Source organism: Tenrec ecaudatus, chromosome 10, assembly GCF_050624435.1.
Source record: "Tenrec ecaudatus isolate mTenEca1 chromosome 10, mTenEca1.hap1, whole genome shotgun sequence".
NCBI classification, from domain to species: domain Eukaryota; kingdom Metazoa; phylum Chordata; class Mammalia; order Afrosoricida; family Tenrecidae; genus Tenrec; species Tenrec ecaudatus.
The window spans coordinates 56666239-56690632 of record NC_134539.1 but is presented as its reverse complement, the minus strand read 5'-3'; the positions used below and the strand labels follow the sequence as shown (position 1 = coordinate 56690632).

Sequence of the window (24394 nt, the reverse complement as noted above, 5' to 3'; positions counted from 1 at the left end):
TGTGTGCACGCATGCGTGTATGTATTTGTATGTATTCAAAATACCCCATTCTGCACTTGGGGAGACGTTTTCTGGGCTAAGAAGAAAGCTGAGAACAAAATCAAAGGGGCATAATAGGCCAAGCAACACCCCAGGGGTCTTATAGTCCAGGCATCGCCAGCCTAGTCCAGGAGCAGCATCTCTTGGTTCAAAAGCTGAAGCAACCATCTCCCATCCCATCCCCCATCTTCTGTCTCGTGGAGTCCTGCTTGCCCCGCGCTACTGGAAGGTGCTGAGAGAGTGGGGCAGGATCCCCTAGAGACCAGACAAGTCGAAGAAAGGCCCGTGTAGGGTGAAGAAGCAATTTGCAGGAATGCCCAAATGGGAAAGCAACTCTAAACAGAGTATTCTCATAATAAACAAGAAATTAAGTCTTAATAATGCTGCAAGAAACCCATTAACCCCTCTTAATCTAAGGTTTGCTTCTGCCAGTTTTCAGTCCAGAGGGAAGTGGACTTGATTCACCTATTCTTTTGCAAGACCCTTGGAGAGCCTGAGGTGACACTTGGAATATTTATTTCCCTGTCTCCATGGCTTTAGCTTCAAGCATATCCACTTTCTTAATCATCTACCTCTCCTCCCATGCATCTATCCATAAATATATCCATAGAATGATAACCGAACATCAATTCTTCATCGGACCATAGAAAAAGCATTGGGGACATTGCAAAGATACATCAATATGCCCCTTAGCCAACTCCACACTACCACAGCAACTCAAAGCCTAATGGAATAGACGGGTATTTTGACAACAAATTCATTCATGTTGAAATGGAGTTTGACGAGAGGAAGATGATATCCTCTTCCATATCAAGTGAAAGCTTCATGAGAAAGGAATTCACAAATGATTACTGAGAACTCAACCCAAGCCTATCATGGGGCACTCAAAAGTGAATTGGGATCCTTCCTCCTGGGAGGTTTTAGTGGAATATGGCAGAGAAATCAATAAGCAGTAGATTTGCATCAACTCTAAGAGTACTCATTTTTCTCTAAGTCTGCCAATCATTTGTTAAGCATCTAATGTATGACCATATTGTGCCGGGCAATGGCCATAAAATGACAAAATATTACTGTACTCCCTGACTATGTAGTGTTTCTGCTCTTCTCATGGAAAGCCATCGACAAATGATGTGGTAAGTGATGGAACAGGGATGTATACAAACTCAGAACCCAAACTCCCTACTATCAGTGGATTCGGACTCATAGTAACCCTATTCAGAAAAGTGAGAATGTGCACAGTAAGACTTTAACCGAGTTTAAGTTAAAAATAGGGGATTCCAGAAACTTCACAGAGAAGATGATGTGCAAGGTGAGGGCTGAGGGAAACAAGTTGCCATCTCTCAGGGAAGCAGCAAAGCCCACATGGAAGCAGCACACCGGCCTGTTTGATCATGAGGTATGGGGAGGGAAGGGATAAAGGGGATCTCATATCACAGAGTTCAAGATGCAAGAAAATGTGTGAAACTGATAGAGGCAGCAATTGTACAATAATGCTTGATTTAATTGAATCATGGTTGGTTATAATATCTGTAAGCACGCTCAATAGAATCCTTTTTTAAAAAATTAAATAAAAATCAGTTAGCCAGATGCAGTTAGCCTGGAGGAAGGCTGAAGATCAGGGATTAGTCAGAAGACAAGTTAGACAGGAGACGGGTTAGTTCGCAGATGTGCAGCGCGAGGGATGAGGGTTGCAGGTCCCCAGAGAGGCAGTCATCATGGTCTTGTGGTCACCTTGCTGACAGAAACCCAGCCTCCCTTCTTCCAGGGTACAGTTTCACTCGGTGGATCCCTCTATGTAGGCTAGTCACCTGGTATTTGAAATGATCTCCTTCTCTCTCTTTCTCCCTACACGAATTCACTCGAAATCCACTGCCATCAAGTCAGCTTGAACTCAGAGCAAGCTTGTACCATCATTGTCCAATGTAACACCTGTCACAAGTATAAGTCACAGCTGTTCTTTTCAATTCTCTAGAAATACCCGTGAGTCAGTTCTACTCTGTCACATGGGGTCACTTGCTGACACCCAACAATAAAAATTTTTATGAACTTAATGACAACTGGCCAAAATAGTAGTATTTAATATGGTAAAGTATAAACAGAGGGGCTGTTTCCTCTTCGTTGTGCCCTTGATCTTCAGAGGCAGAAGGTAAGTGGACAAGAGGTTTGAGTAAGAGGTAGGCAGGCACATTCAGGAGGAGGTTTGACAGTGTCCTCTCCAGTTACTCTTGGAGCCCTCTCCTCCTGCCCTAATGTCTGACAGGCTTCGTGAACTTCTTTCCTTTCTCGTGCAGGGGAGGAAGCCTTGACCATGTACATGGATAAGAGTCGCCTCGACAGGAAGTCAGGGAATGCCACCCAGAGCGTTGAAGCTCTGCACCAGCTTGCTTCATCCTACTTTGTTGACCGTGACGGCACCATGCGGAGGCTCCATGAGGTCCAGATATCAAGTGGGGCCATCAAGGTATGATGTGAGGGTGGACTTGGGAGGCAGGGCCCTCTAGACAGACTGGGTATGCGTTCTGAGAGCGGATAGACAGACACCGTCCCTAGCTTCATACTATGTGATCCACCCACACGGACCACCCACTTGGACTGATGTTGCTAGGTGCCCGGGATAACAAAACCCAGATCTCCAGGATGACCATGTGTAGTTACTTATTGAAACCGTTCTGGCTGTTTCTGGCATACTTATAGACAATCTTCTCCTGCATGCGTAAAGTTCTCCTCTATGCACAATTATCAGGATCCCCTTCTAGGTGAATAAATTTATACTATAAATAGGCAAATTATGTTCCCAAGATCCTAGAGCTAGCAAGAGTCAGATTACCAGCCTAAGCATGGCCTCTGCCTCTTAGGACTGTGTTTTCAAACAGCTTTATCTTTATTCTGCTGCCCCATTTAATAGATTGAGAAACTGAGAGCCAGAAGTTAAAAAAGTTAAAGCCTCTTACTTAGACTGGAGATCAGTATATGTATGGGTGTACACACACACATCACATACACACACACTTCATATATATACATATATATATTTCCTATAAAGGGCCAGATCATAAATATTTTAAACCATGAAGGATTTGTTGGTGTTCTATATTGGGTTCACTGGAGAAGCAAAATCAATAAAATTTGTGTATGTATACACACATAGGCATACGTATACCGCACACACATACACATGTACATGAAGACCTCTGAAAGATTGTGGAAATATGGATTTCAGAGAGAATGTCTTTGTTCTGCAAACTCTTTGAAGCCCTCTCATATAAACAGATATATCTAAAAAATTAATGGCTTATGCATTTATAGACACTGACAAGTTCTAACTCTGTGGGTGAGGTGTCAAGCAGGAAGGTTCTCCTGCTGACATAGCTGCAGTGACTGATAAACCCAAGTTATACAGCAAGCTGCTGGCTCACAAGCTTTGGAGGCTTAGGAATCCTAAGACTGACTTCTGCTGGGATAAGTCGCAAGGAGAAGAGGTGAGATCACGCGAAACCAGAAAACCCAAGACTTTTTCCCCCAGAATGTCCATAAACGTGGATGCTGGCATATCCCTGAGGGACCTTACTTTCAGTGAATTTGATGTTCCTATCAGATCCATCATGGAGTAATCTCATCAATCTGCTTTAGTCATGTGGGATGCCTACATAATTCTATAACTACCAAACCACTGGGTCACAGAGAATCATAACTGAGTCAAATTGTCAACATCCTTGACTATAGCAGTCAGTCTCTGCTGCCCTGACTTGCTGCTGCTCTTGTAACTGTGAGGAGCCCAGAACGATATGTAAGTGCCTGGGCATGTCTGGGGGTCCGCAGAACTCGTTACAAAGTGGATTGTCTGTAGCCGGTCTCAGTCTGTCTTCTGGACCAGTGATTCTGTCAGTGTCATGGACAGAAAGTCATGTCTGTGCTGGCCAAGACAGTAGTCACTAATCACATGTGGTCATTGAAATTTGGCTACTAGATTTGTGATTGTATTTAAATTTAGTTAATCAAACTTAATTAAATTAGCCACCCATAGCAAGCGTTTCCATTGGACACAGCAATGCTACACTTTCTATTCATTGATTGGATCACACACACTTAAATTTTTAAAAAATTTGATTTTAAGTGCAATGCATTTAGAGTCCCCCTATACAAAAATAAAAAAATATGAGAGGACTTTTTTATGTAGAAAAGATTAGTGCTTCTGGGGGTTTCAGTGTATTTTTTGCTGCTCACATTCCCTTCAACCACATTATGCGTACATTTTACTTCTGAGCCGTCATTCCAATTTCTTCTGAATAAAATGCGAGCCTGGACTTACTTTAAGACTCTCAAAGCTATCTCCAGGGAAAAGGAGAGAAAAGATTGAAGGGGAGTCAAGCAGATGAAGCAGAAATTGTCTAAGGGACGAGAACAGTGTGGGAGGGAGAGCATGACCGAGGAGGGAGGGAGTAAGGAGAGAAATAAATCAGTTAGACAAACAGAGGGTCAGCTTATCTGAGAAGAATCGCCTATATTGGGGGGATTATGTTGTTAGGGAGCTCTGAGCGGAGAGACAGATCTTTATGAAGCCATCAGAGTCGGGCTGCTGCAAAGCCTGGTTTTCATTATCACCAAATGGTCTCTCCCCACTGGATGGGATTCGGAATTGAGATACTGAAGCTCTGACAGCGATAATCCTCTTTTGTGCAGCCTGCAAGTATAGCCGGCTTCCCTTAACAGGAAAATCTTAGAGAAATGGCACAGAGGCCGCTCAAGCAATCCCTCTCTCAGTAGCACTGCCTTCCTTCCACACCCAATTGGTGATGTGGGTTTTTCTTGCCTTTTTTTTCCCCCTTTCTATCTTTTTTTTTTTTTTTTTTTGCATCTGGCTGGACTATGAGTCTCTCCCAGCTGTGTCTTAGGCAGCATCCAGCTAAAGCGAGGCTCTTGAGCTATGGCCTTCTTTGCCTGGGTGTGTGTAATGAAGTGAGTTAGTAGTTTTGACTCTACCTCAATGGTAGCCACACTATTTTTCTGTAGCAAAATCAAAACAAAAAAAAAAAGAGAAAGAAAACAGCAAGTTGTTTGTTAAACAAAAAGCAAAAGGAATCTTACTATCCTCCATTTGTTAACTGTTTCCTAAGTGCTAAGCACTTTGGATTCGTGATCTCCTTCCCTCTGAGGTGGATAAGAACATTACTGGGGCCACAGAACTGCTCCGAGCCTTCACAGCTCGGAAGGGCAGAGCGGCTGCCTGAAAGTTGGGGTGGCTGTTTTCCCAAACCTCATTCCCTACAGCAATGGCTGATGTGGCTTTGTCGGTGGCTGCAAACCTCAGAAGGACCAAACAGTGGTGATGTCAAACAATGTCAAAGACTGTTGGGGTGAAGAGACCTTGCTTCACATGACAGTTGACTCCATTCAAGGTTTCCTCTGTAATAGGTATTCTCTTGTGACAAGTCTTCAGTCAAATCTTCAATCAAGTCTTCTAGGGCAATGGGTTGGAAAGACACTGCCCTATGGTGTAAATATTTTGTCCTGTGACAGCATTGTTGGGTCTCATTGCCAAAATTCAGTTTGCGAAATGGGGGTCTTTTATGGTCCTTGCCTCACTACTCACTGCACCTATAGAGATGTGTTAGCACTAGATTCTCTTCATTGAGCATCTGTCTGCCAGTGCCGGGCACTTAGTGTCATTCTGTCTAGTCCTCGTAACACCCCTGAAAGGGATTTGCACTCTTCAGTTTACCGGAGCTTAGTGATGTTAGGTGACTTCCACAGGCCACACAGCAAATGAATGGCCCAGCTATTTAAATTGTGATTATCCAGATTCCATAGTCCATGCTTTTGAGAGACACCATACTGTTTCAGCTTATTAACTGCTGAAAATCTTAAAATGACCTTGTGAAGTAAGAACTGGAAGTCCAACTCGGGCACTCCGGCTCCTTAACCGATCCGTGTGCTTGCCCACCCTGTTATTCCATCAACAAGGTGCCAGTGACAAGCAAGCGTGATCTGGAAAATCACAGCAGGAAACGCACTGCCATTGAGCTCATTCTGTGTCATCAGGACCCTTCTATTGCTCTTACCTTACAGCACATTCACATTCCTTAGGGTTTCTAAGACTATAAATCTTTAAGGGAGCTGACAGCCTCACTTTTGTCCCAAGGAGCAACTGGTAGATTTGACCTAATGGCCTTGTAGCTAGCAGTCCACCACTTATCACTGTTCTTCACCAGACTCATCCTGCCAGCTTTGTCTCTGCCAGGAACAACTCCCCGGGGCCTGTCCTACACAAGGGCACCTCCTTCACCCCCTCTCACTTGATGTTCACTGCAGGTCACAGAGACACGCACTGGGCCCCTGGGCTGTAACAGCTATGACAATCTGGACTCTGTGAGTTCCGTCCTTCTGCAAAGCACGGAGAGCAAACTGCACCTTCAAGGTAAGCAGCAGTTGGAATAGCGTGACTAGGCCGGGGAGGTGGAGGAGGAGCACAGGTGAGACCTGGAGGGATGCAGGGGAGGATGGGGGGATGAGATGAGGGACAATGGAGAAGATGAAAGAGAGAGAATCCAAAGAAAACTATGAATATGGAAATTAAGACAGTCAAGATATGGTATATTTTTAATTTGTTAACATATACAGTATGTTGAATTCATGGTTATTAATTATTTTTTCACAGAAAGTATGGAAATGCGAGGAGCTTTATCTGATTACTTTGATGAAAATATCTAAACATGGTTATTTATAGATGTTCCAGACCTAATTATTTATATATATATATATATATATATATATATATATATATAAATTTCATACATCATCTGAATTCTTTTCATGATTGGGTGCGATTTTCAGTGTGTTTTGGCAGGTGCTATTTGGATTTTCATAAATGCAGGGCATCTTGTGGGAATTTTGCCTCTAAGTAATTCCTTTGTCCCTTATTTGCTAGTCATTTATGGTCTTGTGTGTGTGTGTTTGTGTGTGTGTGTGTGTGTCCATGCGTGTGCACATGTTTAACAGTCCCAGAATGGTGCGAAGGAGCCCTGGCGGTATTCCTTGTTGGGCTGGCTCCACACAATCAGCTCTTCTAACCCACCAGCCACTACACACTCCAAGCGGAAAGATGAGGCTTTTCCACTCTTGTGAAGATTTAGAGCCTCAGCAACCCCCAGGGGCTGCTCTACTCTGTCTGTAGAGTCCCTGGGAGGCAGAACTGACTCAACAGCAGTGAGCTTCTGAGAAGGGTGTCAATGCTTGACCATGAACCGAGAGGCTGACATTCCAGACTCATGTGATGGTGCCTTGGAAAGCAGGCCTGGTGATGTGCTTCTGAAGGGTCACAACCTTGAACCAAATACGGAGCAGTTCTATGCTGCATATATGGAGTGGCCAAGAGCCAGAGTCGACTTGAGGGCAACTAGCAACAACCGCCAGTGAAAGTGGTCAGTGTTGTTTTTGTGTAGAGAGATCGGCACTCCGAGACACTACTAGGAAGACTCCACCATTATCAGTATTAATCGGTTGAATTATTACATGTCAGGACCCTATTAGGTATTCCAGATGTGTTCATGATCTTAAGGAAATATACCCTTTAAAAGACTAATTTCACTCTTAGTAATTTATTATAGAGAGGAGAAGAGGCTTCCAGTGGGAAAGAAATAGAGCTGTCTTTAAGTATAAGTAGAGCTGTTTTTCAGAATATTATTTATAACAACAAAAAACAATGTAAAATTTCAATTTTCCACTTGAAGAGACTAAATGAGTTATGTTGCATCCTTACAATGTAATCTTAGCAGGTACTGAAATGTTGTTTATGAAGAATGTCCAACAGTATGTGAAAATGATTAATGTTCATTTTTAAAATGGGAGCGTTCTGATGGTCTGTATGGCACGATCCTGACAAAGCGAAGATAGAGACCTGCCTGGGAGCTAGTGCAGGCTCAGCCCCAGACCGTGGCAATAAAGTATCGGGACAAAGCAGGGCGGGTGACGTTCCTCTTCGTCTCCCAGGGCGCGTAAACGCTATGTTCGCACTGTATGTGGTCCAGGAAGTGTGCAACAGCATTAGTACAAGGTTGGAAATGTGAGAATTACCGACGTGTGAGCAGAGATCCCAAGTGAGGACATCCTTGGAAAAATGGCCCCAACAGACTGGCTTGATGTAGGGTTGCCACAGATTTTCCATTTTTGTAAAGACACCGTAAGGGGAAGTACAATGCAGTGAGGTGCGCCTCCATGGCTGCCACAGTATTCCGAGGAGACAGGCTAACATGTTCAACGAGGCTGCCTCTGAGTGACTAGGTTATAGATGATTTGTTGTAGGTGTCTAGTTTCCTTCCTAACTTTTTTACCATCATGTGTTAACTTTATAGTCTGGGGGGGAAATGATACGCTTTAACTTTAAGCAGACTAAAACTGTGACCTTCTCAAAAGGTATACATAAAGGTGATTCTGAATGTCAGTAGGAGGAGAGTTTGGCTGAGATTGGCAGGCAGTGCTAAGCGCAGCCTAATATGACTTTTATATTCCAGCTCCCTGGCAGTTCTCTGATTCATAAGCCTTTATAGAAGATAGTGGGGGAAACGATGTTGACAAGACTGAGGGTCACTTGAGAGGAAGGAGTGAAATTCAGCCTCCAAACGTAACAAAACCAAGCCTCTAATACATGAAGAAGCACTCCACCCAAACAGATGAGTTGAGGCGTACAATAGAGCAAAAGAGATAAGGAAAAAAAAAACCCAAGATCTTAAAATCTACAAGTCTGCGTGACACTGAAACAATGTGGTGAAATGAGAACGAAGGTTCCAACCCTGGTAGTGGGCTCCTGTCTGTGTTTGTGGCTCTGCTACTTCTTGCTGTGCATGTTGAGAATGCAGAGACTGCAAATTATCATTTCAGTAAATGTTATCCCCAAAGAAGTTTGTAGGAACATTTAGAAGCAGATTTGCCATAAAGATAATGAAGTTTAATTTCCAGGACTACCTCACCTTCTCATTCTCTGTTTTTTCTTAATCAAAATAAGAGTCACTTTCATAAATACCTTTTAATTTTTTTAACCAAAGAATGACTATTTTTATAAACTTCACTTACCCGAAACCAAGCTCTATCATTGGTTACAGTGTTAGAAAAGCAATAAAATTTTTTGTAGCATTTTCCTGGATTCATCTATTGATGACAATATTCATGTCCTTGATAATATGGATTCTAGGATTTTATGAAGACGAACTTTCATTTTGACATGTTGTGGATCAAACACAATGCTAGGTAATAGGTATATGAGTGCAGTTCAGTTAAAGTTAAATTCAAGCATGCAATGGTGATAAGACAGGCATGAGTCTGCACCGAGGAACCATATAACCCATTGCCGTCAATTTGCTTCCAATAGTGAGCCTATGGAACAGAGTAGGACTGCTTCATTGTTAAAGGTTGTCGGTTTTACAGAAGTAAACTGTGACATCTTTCCCCCGTGGAACAACTGGTAGATTCCAATTGCAGACTTTTGGTTAGCACGCAAGTGTTTTAGTCGTGGTCTAACCAAGACCCTCTCTGTCACTATACATGGAATTAAAACAGGCTATAAGACATGAAGGCATTTTAGCGATAAAAGACATTATGGCTAGTCTATAATGTTAGGTAGTAAGACAAATTAACCTACAGGGCATCAAGGGAGTTTGCCTGTGAGAAAGATATATAAACAGATGTCACAGATTTAGACCATGAAGGTGGCAGTGGGGGTGGAGGGAAAAACCAGTTATAGAATTATTCAGGTGACACCATGGCCAGAATTTTATGAAAATAGCATAAGGAATTAAGATAATTGGATAAGCTGAGTGTGGGAATGAGAAAGAGATGAACTAGGCAGATACATATGATTCAATATACTATATTTTTATACAAATAAAACGTGCCTTCTGCATTTGTTTACCAACTGCTCCCTCTCCCCAGTAGTTATTTTTGTAAATATGCTCTGTTGTTATTTTTTTACAGAAATAAGAAAAAAATTGGCATAGCCATATTTATGAAAATACCTTCTGGGGGAGGAAACAGTTGACAAACAAATGTAGAAGGTGTGTTAATTGTGCAAAAATATAGTAATACATACTATAATGGGTAATAAAACTTAATGCATAGTATATCGAGATTCAGAAAGGCAGTAATTCATTTTATCTAGTCAAGTAGAAAAGTTCTGGGGTGGAGGGGAATAGTACAGCTATAAAAAAATACTTTCTGGTAGAAGACTTAAAAATATATCTTAAATATAAGACAGAAGAATATCTCATGACTTTTGATTAGGTAAATATTTATTCATTCAGATTTTAAAAACGTAATATAAAGGACAAAATTGAAAAACCATAAAAATTTCTGTTCATCACCAGAAACTGTTGATATGTAAATGCAAGTCGTAGAATGGGAAGAATATTTGCATTTTTATGTGGCAAGACACTCATAAAAACACAGAAAAAAGCAATCAAATAAGAAAAGAGCAACAAACATGAACAGACACCTTACCAAAAAAAATTCAAAATATTAAATACACCGTCAAAACATGCTCAGATTCTTTAAATCAGAAAGAAGAAAATATAAGTTAATATGAAAATGCAATGTTATTACACAGCAATCAATGCAGTTAAAAATGGGAAAGCCTGGTAATACCAAGCAGTCATGACACGCAGAGCAATTGAGATTCCCATTCGCTGTTTGTGGAAGTGTACATTGGTACACTCACGTTGGCACATGGCATTGCCCTATGACCCAGTAATTCCAGCTTCTAGGGAGGTACTCACCAGAAATGTGCCCTAGAATACCAAAATGCAGGAATGTTGATAGCAGCTCGATTCGACATACCTCAAAACGAAACTACACAACCCAAATGCCCATCAACAGAAATGTCCAACAACAGAGAACAAATAAGTACATGGTAATGCATTCAGACAATGCATATAGCAATAAAAAGAAAGAGAAAAAAATCTCCTATTTCAAGCAGCATTGTGGAAGAATCTCATAGCTACATTCTTATAATATTTGAAACTAGTAAAAGGAACTCCATTGTTTGAGAAGCCCAGAGAGTGTTAGTGTTTGGATAAGAGAAGTTGGGCAGTAATTTCAGGTATACAAGAGAAGATGCTGGAGTATTGGCAATGTCCTATTTCTTGATCTGGGTGGCAGGAAAAAACAGGGTATGTTTGTTGACTTTGTGGAACTAATACTTTTGTAGTACATGTGTGCTTTCTGTACATAAAAATATGTGTTTACATAAAATCAATTTTGTTATGGTCTACATCCTTATACCCTCTGTAGAAAGAAAAGATGAATAGAATCGAGAGGCACAAAAGAACATGAATGGTAGACAAGTTGTACAGACTAGGGATAGAGAAACCAGATATAATGTTATTAACTAAGATCAAGTCAGTGGCAACTCATGGTGATCATGTATATAACAGAACAAAGCATTGCTGGTTCTGTGCCATCTTCGTAAGCATTGATATATTTAAATTCATTGTAGCAGCTCTTTTAATGTGCCTTCCAATCTAAAGGGTTGGGATGGCTCATCTTCCAGAATTATAGCTGACAATATAGTCTGTTATTATCCAACAGTGTTATTTACTAATTTTTAAGATGGACATTGGACCTCCACTCAAGCACTTACTCAATGCAAGAACACGTTGTTCTATTAAATAGGCATTCCAGGACACACACCTTCCCGACACGATTGCTGAAGAAAAATGTGTGCATAAGAAAATGTGAAGAATGCTGACAGTGCCCAGCTATCAAAAGAGATAGCATCTGGGGTCTTAAAGACTTGAAGATAAACAAGCAGGCATCTAGCTGAGAAGCATCAAAGCCCACATGGAAGAAGCACACCAGTATGTCTAACCACGAGGTGTAGAAGGAACCAGTTATCAGACATAAAAGAACTAAAAATCATATCAGTGGGTGCCCACCTTCCTCATATGTTCAAAGAAGACAAACGTGTGCATAAGCAAATGTAGTGAAGAAAGCTGATGATGCCCAACTATCAAAAGATATAGTGTCTGGGGTCTTAAAGGCTCGAGATAAACAAGTAGCATCTAGTTCAGAAGCAACAAAGCCCACATGGAAGAAGCACACCAGACTGTGTGACCACGAGCTGTCAAAGGGATCAGGTATCAAGCATCAAGGGAAAAAAAATCATGTCATTGTTAATGTGGGTGAGTGCAGAGTGGAGACTCAAAGCCCATCAGTAGCCAACCGGATACCTCCTTACTGAAAGGTTGTGGGGAAGAGATGAGCCAGTCAGGGTGCAGGGTAGCAATGATGAAGCATATAACGTTCCTCTAGTTCTTAAATGCTTCCTTCTCCCCCCCACCCCCCACTATCATGATACCAATTCTACCGGACAAATCTGGCTAGACCAGAGAGTGTACATTGGTACAGATAGGAACTGGAAACACAGGAAATCCAGGACATATGACTCCTTTAGGACCACTGGTGAGAGTGGCGATGCCTGGAGGGTGGAGAGAATGTGGGGTAGAAAGGGGTAACTGATTACAAGAATCTACGTATAGCCTCCTCCCTGGTTGATGGACAACAGAGAAGAGAGCGGGGGGAGATGTTGGACAGTGTAACATATGACAAAATAATAATAATTTATGGATTATGAAGGGTTCATGAGTTGGGGTAGTGGAGAGGGAGGGGGAAAATGAGCAGCAAATATTTAGAGGTCATGTAGAAGGCAAATGTCTTGAGAATGATGATGGCAACAAATGTACATATGTGCTTGACACAATGGATGTATGTATGGACTGTGTTAAGAATTGTATGAGCCCCCAATAAATGATTTAAAAATACCATCTGAAATAAAAATCATAACTACATTGAATATGAATCTTTGGAAATGGAGCATGGGCATTGATTGTCAACAGAGCCATTATTTTTACTGACAAATGTGAATACATTTATTTGCAATAAACAATATGGCTACTAAAAAAAAAGTATATTACCTGATCTGTCTCAGTCAGGAAACTTTGCCCAAACCTGTCCATCATGGGTAACCCTGATGGTATTTATATTGCTAGTGGCACAAATTACAGCATCATGCAAGTCACCCAGGAGGACAAACTGATAGGCAAGTAGGTAGATAGACATTCACAGGTACTGTTTGCTATTCTTCCTTATATGCCAGGCGCTATGCTATGGAATTTGCATTTGTTATGTTCTTAATCCTCACACAGCTCCTATGAGGAAGACATATCATCATTTTTCAGGTGCAGGAACGGAAACTTAAACTGTAAATGATATCATTGGATTCTAATCTAGCGAGTCTGATTTCTCTGAATGGTGTTATTCTTTACTTCCTCTGAAGGTTGAGAGGGGAGATTTGCAAAACTTTATGTTGGTAGACTGAAGCAATATTAATGATATTCTAATAACCTTTGCCATATGTTGTTTTATAAACTGCCCATTGAGGCAGGGGAAATGAAGAGGAGAGTAGAAAAAAGAAAGGGTTTGAGAAAGGGATTAGAAATGAGAAAAAAGAATCATAGAAATGATGAGGCTATTAGTAGTCATAACAGCGACAGTCGAACTAGTAGTAATAACACTAATGGCATAATGATAACTTCTTAATTTTACACTTCTCTCTCCAAGAACTCTATTGAGTCTTTTACCGACATTGTCATGTAATTTAACCCAGCATCCATCTGGTGTGGGATGCAGAGAACAGAGCTTTGTCTGAGTAACTCGAGATGTGGAAACGTATGCAGAGAGGCTACATTACTTATTTTCACTGTTATTGAGTCAATTCTGACTCACAAGAACCCTATAAGACATAGTAGAACTGCCCTGTGGACTTCCAAGACTGTAATTCTTTTTCTTGTGGAGCAGCTAGTGGATTTAAACTGTTGACCTTAGAGTTAGCAGCCCAATGCATGACCCAGTATGCCACCAAAGCTTTTATCTACTAAGTCTAGGGGCAGAAATGCACTTATTTATATAGCCACTCATTCATTTCTCAATATTTATGGAGTATCATCTAGAGGCCTGTATTATTTTAAGAGATGAATATTTATTAGTGATTAGAAAAAGTTAGCAAACAATTCTGAGTTTTTATTTAATGTTTGGATGAAGCAGCAAATTATGAATGAAATATATATTTATATTTACAGTGCATTATTATGAATATATTTTAAGGTTCGAATGACATGGAGAATTTTGATGGGCGGGGCAAGAGAGACTGGAAAAATGTTGTGAGTGATAGATGTCAAAGTTGGCTCCAAAGTTTTTCCTGACACTTTGCAATAGTGGGATTATTATTTACAGATGGGGAGGATTATGGGAGGAATTGACTGGGATACGATGTAAGGAATTGGGTTTGAAACTGCCATGCTTGAGAAGTCTATTAGCTATCCAAATGGAGACATGGAGTGGGCATTAGCAAAGTTAGGAAAGAGAACTGGAGAAATGAATTAGCAGAGAGATGACATTCAATGGCATGGAATTGGACAAGTTAACACTGGTAACGTAAAAGGAACCCAATTACTGAGCAACAGAGTATTTTGTGTAGAGGGGTGGAGATAAGAGGTGGGGAGGGAGAATAGGAAGCGGAAGCCGAGGGGGCAGTTGGTAGAGAGCTGGGAAGAGTGCCAGGAAAGGGGGAAACCCAGAGATCATGATAAAGGGTGGAAGCGCTGCTGATAGGATGTTGAAAATGAAGACTGAGAACAGAGCGTTTATTTTAGCACCCTAGACTTCATTGGTGACCTGAAGAGAAACATTTCAGTGGGGTGACGGAAAGCTGAAGCTCAAGGATGATGAGTTCAGGAGAGCGTGTGGTGAGAGATGAGAGGTGAAGGCAACGCACAGAAAACTCTACCCAAAGGCACCGTGTTCATTGTAGAATAGCAAACAATGATGTAGAATAAAGTGAGTGTGGGTTTGTTTTCCTCTTAAAGGGAATGATTTTAGAATCAAAGTTGAGCAGACAAACGTGAATGGGTTTTATAGTTTGACTGAAATGATTTGTTTTAGTAGCATCTGACAGGTTATCCATCGTAAAGCAAGAAAAGGGAAAATATATAGATCCAGATGCCAGGGCAATTCATAAGTGGGATGAAAGAAGCATTTTATTAAATTCCACTTTTGATTTGTTTTCATAGATTTTAAGTGGCATTTTTTCTTCTTCACATTTCAATCTCTCTGAAGTCAGAATGTTTCTTTTAATTGATGTATTTCATAGCTTCACTGTCAAGGTACTTTCCCCCTTAACCAGGTAACTAGTTACCGCTGAGTCCATCTCAAAGTATTGGTCATTTACACATGGCAAGATTAATCGATAATTCCGATAGGGTTTTCAATTTTTTAAAAATGTTGCAAGTAGATTCCCAGGCTTTTCCCCTGAGGGAACAGGGTTGACTCAACCATTGTTAACTGTACAGACTCCCCATTGTTGTTTGGTGTTGTTAAGTTGGTTTCAACTCGTATGTACAACAAAACAGTGTATGTAAAACAAAACACTGCCCGGTCCTGCACCATCATCACAATTCTTGTATTTGAGCACACGGAATTACAAAACAAGAATATTTTACAGCCCACGGCATCTGGGAAGTGAGGATGGTAAGACTTCATCTCACATGCTTTGGGCATATTACCAGTAGAGAGCAGACACTGGAGAAGGTTATCCTGCGTGGGGACGTGGAAGTGCAGCGGATGGAGAAAGATCGATTGACACAGCGGCTGCAACCATGGGCCCAAACCCAACAACAATTATGAAGATGACAAGGGACTGAGTAGTGCTTTTTACTGTTGTGCATGGAGTCGCTTTGAGTTGGAAGGAACGTGCTGGCCCCTAACAACAACAATGTGGAATCATAGAGTCAGTGACAGATGGCCCTTTCCCATCAACAAAGGAGCGGATTCATTAGCCAGTTTCCAAAGGGGCAAGATGGTCAGGAGGGGGTTAAAAACCTCTAAAAGGGGAAGAGCTCTGGCGTGAGGAGAGTTAACACAAAGACTGTTAACTTGGTTTAGTATCTAACCACTGCCAACACCTTCACAAAGGATCATCTGAGACTTCATCTTGACAAACTCTTCTTACTCTTCGCCTTCAAATGATTCACTTCAGATTCCGCTTTCAAGTGATTTCCTATCCTCTTTTTTTCTTCTTTTTACCTACTTCTTGCCTCCTGCGAGTCCCCACTCTCTTCTCATGTTTCTCTTAGAAATATCAGATGCTTGCAGGAGCATCCTATCCTACCACTCATGTTTTCTTTGTGCCCTAAGTAGGCTTCTCACCTTTACTGAGCTTTTCCCATTTTTTCCAGTGCCTGATAGGAACATCCCTTCATCAGGAATCCTCTTTTCCCCAAACCCTGCTTTGGTTCAGCCTCGCATGGCCCCTTCCCTCCCTGTGTGATTATAATGATCACTGCCGCTCTTCTTGATTCGGTTCTCACTCCTGCGGATCTGCACAGTAGTCTGTCTTGTTTTCTTAAACACTAATCAAATGCTGTCACTTCTCGCCTTAAAACCTTTCCAGACCTATTTAGAGGGTTCAAGATGAAATTTAGAACTCTAATCTATGAATAACAACAACATGCATCTTGGCTTCCTGGCTTTGCATTATTTAGCCGTGCAACATATCCCCAGACCCTATTCCTGACCAATCATGGAATTTCTTGCAATCTACTACAGGAATCATTTTTTATTTTGTAATACTCTGAACTTTTGCATATACTCCCTCTAGTTCCTGGGATGCCTCTTCTTCCGGGAAGTATCTCTTCTCCAGTGGTTTTAGGTGTCGTGCCCACTGTCTTTTCCAGAACGTGCCTCACGATAGCATAGCCATCATATTACTGTTATCTCTCCCGGAAGGTGTATTCCTAGCTGTAAGGGGACATCTCTAGCTCCAGCACAATATAAGCTTGAGGCATAAACAGTGCTCAGAAAATATTTGTTAAAGGGATTGATGAGTGACTGAATGAAAACAAAAGCAATCCAGCCATAGTGAGCTCTAACATCTCTGATCTGTTATACATCTCAGTTCTCATTGTACTGCCTTTAGTTCAAGAAGCATTTTTTGAGGGGCTACAATATGTAGCTATTATGTTGCCTTACAAGGATGACATTCTTTAAAAAAAAAATCCATGTGCTTTTGCTTAATGTGAGCCCTGGTGGCTCAGTGGGCTATGAATTGGGCTGCTAGCCACAAGGTCAGTAGTTTGAAACCAGTGCATTCTACATGGAGAAAGACAGAGCTTCTGCTCCTGCAAAGATTTAGCCTTGGAAACCCACAGGGACAGTTCCACCCTGTCCTACAGGGTCACCGTGAGTCAGAATTGCCTCAATGTTGGCAAGTTTGGTGTTGTCATAGTTTTGCTTAATCCAGTGGATTATGTCATCTAAACTGGTAATCAAAATACTTGGCCTCCTCTGAAAATCCATGTGGGAATACACCAAACTGTTGTTTGGCTTCTCTGACCTATTTTGTGGATTTCTCCCTTTCCCTTTGTGGGCTCCTCCTCTCCCAAGATCTTTGTTCCTTTCTTCCTTCTAGTTGTTTAAAATGCTTCGGCTCCAAAAGGCCTTAGTTCAAGTACTACTTCTGTCATTTGGAGCTGAGAAGTCTCAGAGAAAACGTTGCAGTCCCACAGCCTCTATTCTTTACGAATTTCTGTTGGTTGTTGTGTGTGTTAGGATAGCCCAGGCATGAAGGCTGTCCATTGTGCTTGGCCAGATCAGCGACTCTCAACCTGTGGGTCGAGGAGGTCGAATGACCCTTTCACAGGGGTTGCCCAAGACCATCAGAAAACACATATTTCCGATTATCTTAGCAACTGAGACACCGCTCCTCTATCCGTCTCCATGTGGGTCCACCCACGTGCAGATACGCCCACGTACGAGTACCGGCATGAGGACTATTGCCCATGCTACACCATGCTGCAAGACAAAATTTCACTGATTTGTAATTAGAAATAAATATTTCACAATATATAATTACACATTGTCTTTGTGATTAATCACTATAATGATGTTCAATATGTAACAATGAAAACACATCCTGCAGATCAGATATTTACATGATGATTCATCACAGTAGCAAAAGGACAGTGATGAAGTAGCAACTAAAATAATGTTATGTTGGGGGGTCACCACAACCTGAGGACCTGTATGAAAGGGTCGCAGCATTGGGAAGGTTGAGAACCACTGGCCTAGATTGCTGCTGTTCCTCCAATCAATTGGGAACCATAACGACCTCGTGTACACGGAATGAAATACTACTTCCTTATGTGTGCGCCTTACAGTTGCTGTCTTTGAGCCATTGTTGCAGCCACTGTGCCGATGCGCCCCTCCAGTTTACTAAATATAATGTCTTTTTCCAGGGACCGGTCCATCCTAATAACATGTCCAAAGTATGAAGTCTCGCCATACTCACTTTTAAGGAACAGATTTGTTTGTTCTTCTTGCAGTGCCTGGTACTTTTGATATTTTTCACCAACATCATAATTCAGATTCAAATTGTAGCTATTTGTTTGATCTCTTCTGTTTGTATGCTATTTGTGAAAATTTTACTCTATCTGTACATCTTCCACAGCATTTCCATCCATAGAATAAATGAATGAATAATTTTCACTCTCTTTTGCCCCTGTATATGTTAAACACAGTGTCACTTACAAAGTAAGAACTCAATAGATATAGCCTCAAGAAACAATTACGATGCACTAGAGAGCTACTGTGGTGGCCATACTGAGGAATTCACGATGATAAATACATGGGACCATTCCTAGAGTTCACAGTCTATTGCGTTAAGCCAGTTGATGACCATAAGAAGCCTAATGGGCTATTTAAGAGATACATCTCAGTTTGATTATTTTATTCTTAATTGATCAATGCCATGATTGGTACTTTCTTTTTTTTTTTGGTACTTTCTTTAATACATTTGTAACCATTGTACATGAACTCATCCTTCTGGATTAATCTTTCTAAACCATGAGTCAATTAGGATCAACTCCTGCCCGAACCCCATCAATGACTCCCCTGGGTCCTTGAAGTTTAAAAACCAAATTCCCAGCATGGCTCTCAAGACCCACCATGATAGATTCTCAAAGCCACTTTCTGCTTTAGCTCTCCCCAATTCCCTTTAGAGCAGTTTCGGTGGTAATTTTCTATAAACACTTAATTGTCCAACAAATATTAAAGGTCATGGTAATGACTCATATACTTAATCAGGAAGATCTATTTTCCTCTGTCATCCTGCTCTTTCTCACATGCTCTTCCTCACTCTGTATTCTACTGGGGCTGCCTAACATCTTCAACTCAACCTGCGGGTGGTCCATTCAGTCTTCAAGGATTTTTTTCCCAACGTTTTTATTGGCAAACAATTTACATATCATAAAATTGAATAATTAAATCATATAAAGAGGAGTTGTACAATCAGCACCACCTCTATCTTAGAGCACACCCCCTATCCCCCAACCCCCCACCTGCTACCATGGTTAAATTACCTTTAAAATGAAATGTGCAATCATGATCAATTCTATTGCTCCCTCCATTTTAAGGTATCTTCCATATGCCTTTACACATTCAAAATAAAATGTTAAAATAATTTATATAATATATTCTAATATAGAATATATATTCTAATCTCTATATTATTCTAATCTACTATATATTCTAATCTTTTAGAATATATATATATATATATATATATTCTAATCTAATGTTTGGCATTGCACCAAGTGTTTTTATCCATTAGTCCATTAATTTCTCCCAATAACTAAAAATGCTGGATCATGTTTTCTATTTCACAGGTCAGGAAACTGGTACTTGAAAAGTTTAAGTTTCTTACTAAAGATTCTTAGCTTTTGATTCCTAGTCATCTTGAGCCTAAGCCATTTTACACCTCTCTCGTAGCTCAGAGTCAGCACAGCGCACCTTCATGCTGGTAGAACTGAAATAAATCCCTGCCTAAATCATAGTAGAGCAAGAGGAGGCAAGACATAAACAGGCCTCCATTTCAACAAATACCCTCCTATCATATATCCCTCTCTCCCCATGTGTCCTTGTGATTCCAGTGTGCTTCACTGAGAGACAAGATCTAGTATCAGCTCTAATCAGCAACTTTGGGGGGAGTCCTCCTATATCTTAGCCCCTGCTCACAGGGAATGCTTGCTACTGTGGTCCCTCCTTGTTTGCTTCACAGGGGCCTAGGAGGCACTTGACAGGAAGCCATGTGTCTGCCCTCCTGTGGTCTGTTTGTGCGGCCTGTGCCATAAAAGAGCAGTGCTTCCTGACAAATGGGACTGCTGACTCTCACCCATCTGGCTGCATCCAAATATTGTTTTTTCTTTATGAGCCAGGAGCCCCCTGTTGTCTGCTTTGTCAGAAGAAGAAATGGAGTTCTTCTAAAAAAGAAATGGATTAAGGATATCAACCAAAGATTCATTCACAAAGGAAATGGAATGGAGGGTGGGGTGGGGAGTCAAGAGAGAAGACTTGATTGTGGCAAGACATTACTTGTCTTCTGACCTGCAAAACAGGGAAAGCAGTACTTCTGACTTAGCTATGATTCTCCATTTATTTGGAAGACATCAAGAAATCACCTTACCAAAAAATCGATTTGCTGAATACTTCCCACGTGCAGAGCTGGAGCTCATTCCTTTCTTTTTTAATTGTCTAAGTGCATATCTAAGGGATTCTGCTGATGCAACAGTGGATCCCTTGGCTGTTAACCTTTGACCCCAGCGCAGAAAAGAGTTGGCAATCTGTTCCCATGGAAAGCACAGTCTTGAAAAACACTCTGCGTGCTCCCACTACGTCACGTTGGGCTGATAGGAATTGCAAATCAACTCGATAGCCCCTAAAAACAGATATGTAACACAACATTTGCCATTTCGACATTGTTCACATGTACAATTCAATGACACTAATTTTGTGTACCGTGTCCTTCAACCAGCAATATTGTCCATTTTGAAAATTTCCCATCACCCATAGGCAGTGCTCCCAATCCCCTAATCAATGAGAACTCATTTCTGTATTTCAGTATCTCTTGTAAATATCAACACAGCCTGCTGTCCAGGTTTCTTCAATGAGACTCACTGGTTAAGTAATTTTCCTTCTAGGTGGCAGTGTAAAAATTTGAACCTCGGACGACCCAATGCCCCTGTTCTAAATTTTTATATTACACTGCTTATCAACCCGGCGCCCATAAATAAATGGGCATTTTTTTTATTAATGTATATATTTATCGAGACCTTTCTATGTATGAGAACTGTATATTGGAACCATATATTTGAGAGCCACTGCCATTTTCTTTAGAGAGTTTGTATTTTCCCGAAACTTACTTGAAAAATTGTGTATGTGTTTGTGTAAATTTTTTTCAGGGGAGAAGATCCATAGTCATTCTCATTTTCTTGAAAGAACCCACAGCCGGAAGAAAACAAACAAACAAACAACACCATCAGAGGAGAAGGTCACAAAGGGCGTGTAATATTCGAAGAGTAGCTGGTTATAAAAAGCGGTGTCCGTTACCTGGGCAACCCTAGAATGGAGATGGAGAGTCAGCTTGTACAGGAAGGGGTTAGAAATGCAGAAGGAGTATGAACTGAGAGGTGTCTGGTGGGGACGCGGCGGAAGATATCAGGGGAGTTAGCTCTTAGCATAGGGTCGTATGGGCAGATGCTTTCTAAATAAACTTGTGACTAAGTTTGCAGGTTGGAAATCATGGTGGCTAAATGGTGGATGTGGCAGTGTGAGCATTCGAAACGACGATGTGCCCTTAGATTTCTTATCAATCTCATGTATTGTGCAGAACTAAAGTATCAGGAAGAACAGAACACAAACAAGTAACCTCCAATAATTACTTCATGGACTCCACATATATAGGGTAGTTGTCTCGTTTTAAGATTAGTGAGTTAAGCCTTGGTTTCCCTCATAATTTACTTTTTTTTTCAGAATTAGGCTCCCCTTTTACACTGCAAACATTGCACATATGATGTGCCCTTACTATAGTCCAGATGGATTTGACCTTGTCTGACATCCACAAGTGTACATCTATACAACTAAATTTTAATTAAGACTCCTTCCCAAAGGGAAATAATATCTTTAAAAAATACCCCAAAACTGCGTTTCCTCCTGCTGGCTCTGTGGAGTAGGCATTGTGTTGCCAACCATTAAATAAGTAATTGAAACACATTGGCCACTTCTGGGAAGAAAGATGAGACCGTTTCCTTCCACAAAGAATTACATTCTTGCAAACTCTATAGGGTCACTCTGATTCAAAATTGACTTAATGACTATGATTGTGCTTTAATCTAAATGGATATGGATGGTCAAAACGTTCCAGTTTATGCCTTCTTGTGACTGGGCACCAGGCCTTAGTGTTTGCATCCCAGAATGAAGTAGAGTGTAATACTCAAAAACCCCACGAGATCCTGCCATTGAGTTGATCCCAACTCAGAACAAATCTCTAGGACTGAGTAGAGCTGCCTCCATTGAGTTTCCAAGGCTGTAAATCTTACCCTGACAGCTGCATCTTCCGCCCCTGCATTCAAATGGCTGACCTTGTGGCTAGCAGCTGAGTGTGTGACCCACTGAACCACTTGGGTTCCCCAGGACCAGTAAGCATCTATTAAATAACACAACATGATCTTAGGCTGGGGTGGCATTGACCAAAGTGTATGCTAGTTCTGAAGGTTATTTTATGTTGTTTTGATTCTATTTTATTTTATTGTTCTTGTAAATACTGAATACAAAATTGACCATGTAGCTATCTTACCTTATACAACTCAGCGGCATTAAGTCTATTTCTTGTGTTGCGCAACAATCACCACTAGCTAATTCTCGATCTGTTCCATCACCCCACCTCATGACCATTAAAGAGTCAATCCCCAGTTACATTTCTCCCAGACACTAGCAACCGCTAATCTACATTCTGCTTCAAGGAAATTACCTAATTTGGGTATTTCATATAAGCCCCCGTGGTGTAGTGGTTATGCGTTGGGCTGAAATCCACAAGGTCAGCAGTTTGCAACCACCAGCCACCCGGTGGAAGAAGGAGGAGGTTTTCTACTCCCATAAACAGTCACAGCCTTGGAAACTCCTGGGAAAGGGAGAGGGGCAGTTCCCCTCTGTTCTCTGGATCACTCTGAGTCAGCATGGACTTGATGGCAGTGATTTGAGTTGAGCATTAGACAGTATGGAGCCGTTTCTTTCACTTAGCAGAATGGCTTCAAAATTCTTCATGTTATAGTATGTATCGATATGCATTGCTTTTTATAACTAAATAACGTTCCACGATATAGATAATTCTCTTCTCGTTTATCCTTGTTTGGTGCATTTGGGCTGTTTCTACCTCTTGATTGGTATTGCTATCCACATGCACATACATTTTTATGTGAATATACGTATTATAATCTTTGTGGTATATTCTGAAGAGCAGAATTGGCGGCTCATATGATGATGGTATTTTCAACAGTATTTGCATAATTTTGCCTCCACACTCATAATATATGAGAGCTGAAGAATATCAATAGGTATTGAACTAAAAGAATGATTTGGTGCTCAAATACGTTTTTATTTTGTGTTGGTTTACAAGATGGATTTATTACTCTATTCCATGAAGAAGAGTAAATACCCCAGGACATTGCCACAAGAGTGGCAGTGCTGTCTTGTGTGAGGTGTATCCATCCTTGCATTTGGCATTAATTGACTTGACCAGGTGATTTGCTTTAGCCAATGGAACGCCAAAGAGCATTATGTATGGCGGATTAAACCAGGGGCTTTGGGGAAGACATTGCCTGTTTTGGCCTGTGCTCTTGGCTCTCCGCCACAAGAGTATCAAATTCTCCATAAGGACTCTTCCTTCAGTTTGCATCCTAAATGAAGAAAACATCCAGAGCTGGCCCAAAGCACAGCAAGCCTGTATCGCCAGCAAGGAAGACAGTTTTGTGACTGTAAGCCTTTGTCAACTTGAGGTTATTTGTTAACACAGTGTAAGTGAGGGAAAGCTCAATAATTCTTGACACTGAAAAACAACACAAACTATTTCTATCCTGCAGGACTTCTCAACACCCTACCTTTCTGTATGTGTATTAGGGGCCTCTGGAGAGGGATCTAACACACAGAGTGACCTGAATCTATTTGCTCCTGAAGGTCTTTACTGATGTATGATTCTGTAGCTTGCACGGTTGTGAGTGCTGAGCTACGCACATAGTGTGGCCTTCATCTGACTCGAAAATCCCTTTTCTGAACTCCTCTGCTCCGACAAACTAGGCGGTCTTCTTTTCCGCCTCAGAAGCTTGCGAATATTTCTATGTGTCTTTATTGTCACTGTGCATATATAATTTTGTGTTCTCTCATATTATTGGAGACCCTCCATGTCAGAAATTGTGTCATTTCTATTCCA

At 41.1% G+C, this 24394-nt stretch overlaps 1 protein-coding gene across 1 annotated transcript in view; it reads left to right on the top strand.

Annotated features, from left to right (window-relative positions):
- The window catches only part of BRINP1 (BMP/retinoic acid inducible neural specific 1), a 216740-nt gene that overhangs the window by 134684 nt on the left and 57662 nt on the right, over nucleotides 1–24394 (top strand). The window contains exons 4-5 of the mRNA XM_075559034.1: nucleotides 2331–2500; nucleotides 6349–6454. Coding sequence (XP_075415149.1) covers nucleotides 2331–2500; nucleotides 6349–6454 — 276 coding nt within the window. The remainder of the gene's footprint in view (nucleotides 1–2330; nucleotides 2501–6348; nucleotides 6455–24394) is intronic.